Genomic DNA, 4,717 nt, shown 5'->3' with positions numbered 1-4,717 from the left:
GTTCCTCGGACTTTAGACATTTTAGTTTTTACTTCCAATCGTGGTGCAATTGATCGCAAAAAATAAAATAAAAGTAGTCAAATGCCTTATTTTCAAAACAAGCAAAAAATAAAAAAATTAAAAATAAAAAAAATAATAAATAAAAGAGAGCGAGAAAGGCAGGGGGGGAAAAGCCATATAGTTAAATAAAGCTTATGTTCTGTTGGTCTTCCTAAACTTAACTGAAGTCTTTCAGAGATTTCCTGAAGTCCATGACCATTTTAAGATAAGCTACTTTTGTTTTGCTTGTTAAAACTTTAGAAGATCCTTAGAAAGTCTAATCAAATACGTAGACTATTTTGGAATATTAAAATAATTTAATTAATGAGTTATTTGTTTTTAATGTTTTTGTAATGTTATATTTGGAATAATCTGGAAGAAACAGACATCAGATTTCACTCTACTTCATTTTCTTTTTATTGCTGTGTTTACTCTTTGTAGTGCCGTCTTAAGGGTGCAGTGATTTCTCAGCAGCACACTCAAACCTTTGTTTTTAATCTGTGTGATGTGTTTATTTTACCAAAGTTACACATTCAATTTTCTTAAATATAATTCAATATTAAAAAATTCAAACAAAATTTGAAATGGTATTTGTTTCCTTTTTAGAATTATTTTTCTTTGTGTGCCGGTTTCGATTAAATTTATCTTCATCATAAACCTCCTATCCATCAGTCGGTGCCAGCTCATGAAATTTTCTTAAATATAATTTTTTTAAATAAACAACACTGTAAGGAACAAACACTACAAAGTTGAATCTGGACTTTTTAATTGTTTTTAAAGTAGTGCATTAACATTTTAATGGGTGAAAATATTGTAGGAAACAGATTTGATAATTATTTTTTATGACTTTTTCACAGTTTTTTGCTCTTTCCGAAATGAATGTCTGTTGAGCTATGCTGTAATCATGGTTTCTCCCTGCTTTCTGTGATTGAATGTTGGTTATTCTATAATAACCCGTGTGAGACAAGCAGACTTGTAAATTTACAAGGATCCGTGAACGCGACATTCCGGATTTCTTGTATGTCATCAGGCTTTTTTTGTGTGTTTTTTTTTTTTCATGTGAGGCACTTCCTCTTTTGTTCAAACGTTTTGTGGAGTTTCAAATTCATTTTGAATGACAACGAAGTTGACAATGCAAATAAACCATCATGTTTTTGCTTTTTATTATATGCAGAATTAAATATCTGCACTTCGTGTAGAGTAATGTGCGGTAGCTTTTGTTTTGCTCCTTTAATTGTAAAGTATTAAAATTTCGAGTCTGTAGATATGAGCTGCTTTTGTTCAGGATCTCTTTCTACTCTCATCGGTTTTTAGGGCTGGCAGTGACTAGTTAAGGTACAGTAAACACACCTAAACCCATAAACCGACCTGCGTCAGCCTCAGTGTCTGGCTTCATGTTCAGCCAATCAGATAAATCGTAGTCAGTCGCTAGGCAGATAACAGTATTATGGGTTTGGCTGAAAGACTGAAAGCAAGTAGTAACGACGGTTTTGGAAATGTAAAACCGAAAAGCAAATAAGATATTGCGGTAACCGACAAAGGCAAATTTATTTCTATTTATTTACTCATCCATTCATTGCCTTTTTAACACTCTTTCGCCGAATTACTGGAAGCTTCTGATGTTTAATATATCTGTTGGACATATTGAAGCAGACTAAAAGTCAAAATATTGCTTTTTTACGATATAATATTATCATGTATGCACATAAAAAATGTCCTCTTCACTCATGGAAAAATGCTGCAGAAGTGGCCATGAGAACAACAGGGAAATAGAAGAAGTTGGTGAATGATTTCAAAATTATATTCTTAAATGCAGGAAAGACAGTTGCAATATTTTTTCAGATAATTGTAATGAATGTCACCCTGTTCCGTTTGTATGACGTAACATTTGATCATTTTCGGCATTAAACCCATTTTTATTCTTAACCAAATCTCATTATTTCTCAAAGTAATGGCTCTGAGGAGTTTAATGGTCAGCTCTTCAAAATGGTAAATGTTTACTTTACAAAATTCTTCAAGATATTGCTGATCCAAGAAGTCTGGGAAGGTTTGTCACACAGAGATCTAAAATGATTAGTCACTAGGGCGCCATCAAGAGGTGAGTGCAGCGTCCTAAAGTTTAGCATGCTGCACTCGTCTTAAATTGGTTCATCCAAGCAGATTTACACTTTTTAATGATGGTAGTGAGTAAAGCAGTAGTTTAACTGGTTTTAATGAGATGTGAATCATGATGTATATGTATAGAATGCAACAATATGTAGTTATTTTTATTCTTGTTTATCATCAGTTCACAACCTTTGTTAAATTGTACTTGTACTACAGGTGGAAATTAGCCATTTTTGCTTTGACCTGGTACCATTCATATTTCATTTGAAAGGGTCGATGAACTGCTGTACATTCTCCCTGTGTAAAATAAAAAAGGTCAAAGGCTTGAGAGACAGATACAACTGATGGAAGTTAACTTAACAGTTTGTTTTCATTTGTGCAATTTCATGAAGAGTTAATATGAATTTTAAGGCATGTAAATTATGTAATGTTAAAAGTTTATTTATTAAACAAAAATCTCCATTATTGCCTCGTTTCTTACAACTATAGGCAGTAATGCACAGAGCAGCTTCCTGCAGCTTCTCACTGTGTAAATGCATTAGATGCTACTGGTTGCTTTCTGTTGACAATAAAGTAAAGATAAAAAAAAGAAATCCTGTTTAACCCCACACTTCAGTTATGAAACCTCTCTTCCTGCTTTCTCTTGTCCTCCTCTGTTTTCCAACTCCTTCAATTACCACTCCATCCTTCCTTCTCTTTTCCAGTCGTCTCTTCCTCCCAAAGCGGAAACCAAATCCTCCTTTCTCTCGGCTGACGGCTTGAAGCCCTCCGGCCATAGATGTAAGAGCGTCGTTTCTTTTCCAGCCTTCTTCGCCTTCTCCTCCCTCCTGATAGTTCACGGCCTCGAGAGAGTTATCAGCAGCGAATGGGGAGAGTGGCAGATCCATAACGTCCCCTCTCTGGTCTCTCAGCAGCTGCTCTTCCTCCCAGACACCACCCACTTCCTCGGGCTCTAGAAGAGTTTGCAGAGAGTCTTGAAGCCAGTCAGACCACATTTTAGGGACTTTGGGGTCCTGCAGTGGAGCACTGAGGTCATACAGGCTGGACTCCAGCTCTTGTCTGGGATAGAAAGCAGCAGATGATGGGGGATGCGTGGAAACTGTGTGTAGGATTGGGCAGAGGAGGTTGAGGAAGAGGAGGGTTACCTGTGAGGCACTGATATGGAAAGGCAGTCTCATCTGGACAAAAAGAGCAGCAATGATCATGTTACAGGGAGTTTAAAATCCTTTATTAGATTTCATTTGCTTTCAACATATTCAATTATGATAAGATATTTAGAGCATTCATAAGATGGAAAAAATAGAAAGCGTTCGATCAGATTGTAGAAAACTTAAAACAAAATTGGATTATTTTTATTCCTTAATTAATTTTGAGATGGATAAAAATAAAAGCTGTATGTAGCCAGTGTTGAAGGTTTTCAACCATCATTAATATGAATTTATAGTTGTTACTATAAACAAAACTATCAGGTAAAACAATGCCTCTCTCTAAATATTAAAGTAAGAAATGCAAGTTCTAGATACTTTTCTGACTTTCATGGAAATACATTGAATTTCCACAACAGAATGACACTAAAAGTATCTGTAACATATTTTTTTACATAAACGTTTTTGCCAATAGGTTGGAAACAGTTTTTCTGCCACTATTTACATCCCATACAAGAAAATGTGTCTAACTTCTTTTTGTAAAAAGTTCTTTATTTTAAAACCTAAAAGTAAAAACACAATTGTGATTATTCAAAAGTGGCATTTCTTGTACTTGATATTTATCAAAAGTTATAAATTGTATTTTTTCAAAAGGTCAGGTAGCATTTGTGGCTGATAAATTTTATTTTGCTTAACTGAGTAAAAATGTTTAAAGGTTGCAGATGCTGGTCTAAATGTAAACATTAATTTCAGTCAGTCTTTCAATTTAAAACTGACATGTACACTTTTGAAATAACAAAACACTTCACATAAAACTTTAAAGATCAGTGTGATTCTTTAAGAAAGCGCTAATAAAAGTTTGACTTGGTTTAAATAGTTCATCAAACAGACTTAAGTTTTTACTGTTTATTCCAGAAGATACTCTTAACTTAGTAGAAACCAATTATTTTTTTTTTATCTTAATTTGAGGTTTTGTCATTTAAACTCTCATACCTTCTGGCTGTACGTCGTAGCTTCTCTGGACATACACATTTTCTATTAATACAAAAAACTAAAATAATTTCCAAAACATACAAGAAGCTCTCCTCATATCAGATATTTCTTACCTTGTTTCCTGTCAGGCACCTTGTGTCTTCTGTAACATTTGTTGCTTCGGACCTTTTTAAAAACCGCCAACTTGTGTCCTCCGTTCTGCCATCACACATTGGTTGCTCCGCCCTCTGACGCACTAACATTTTCACAAAATACCTTAAACTTCATTCTTATTAGCTCAGCAACATTTGCCTGTGTTAGCACTGAGGCCAATTATGACTGCTTGTTTGGCAAGAGGTGAAATGGATGCAAAAGATTAATTAAGATGTTTCTGATTAGAGAGAGTTTCCGGGATTTCTTTTATGGCTGTGCTTGTAATTAGCATTGTTTCGATA

At 34.4% G+C, this 4,717-nt stretch overlaps 1 protein-coding gene across 1 annotated transcript; it reads right to left on the bottom strand.

The window, feature by feature from the left end:
* Nucleotides 1-2,565: 2,565 nt before the first annotated feature.
* qrfp (pyroglutamylated RFamide peptide) lies at nt 2,566-4,657 on the bottom strand. The gene is made up of 2 exons (XM_015007266.2): nt 4,397-4,657; nt 2,566-3,323 (listed from the first exon to the last, which is right to left on the bottom strand). Exons 1-2 carry the CDS (start codon nt 4,523-4,525, stop codon nt 2,745-2,747), a joined length of 708 nt encoding a protein of 235 aa, XP_014862752.2. The 5' UTR covers nt 4,526-4,657; the 3' UTR covers nt 2,566-2,744.
* Between the last annotated feature and the right edge of the window lie 60 nt (nt 4,658-4,717).

The sequence above is a fragment of the Poecilia mexicana genome, unplaced genomic scaffold (genome assembly GCF_051168715.1).
Source record: "Poecilia mexicana isolate PSO_F unplaced genomic scaffold, ASM5116871v1 scaffold_11, whole genome shotgun sequence".
In the NCBI taxonomy this organism is placed as follows: Eukaryota; Metazoa; Chordata; class Actinopteri; order Cyprinodontiformes; family Poeciliidae; genus Poecilia; species Poecilia mexicana.
Note: the sequence above shows the minus strand (reverse complement) of the source record. Positions and strands in the feature narration are given on the sequence as shown.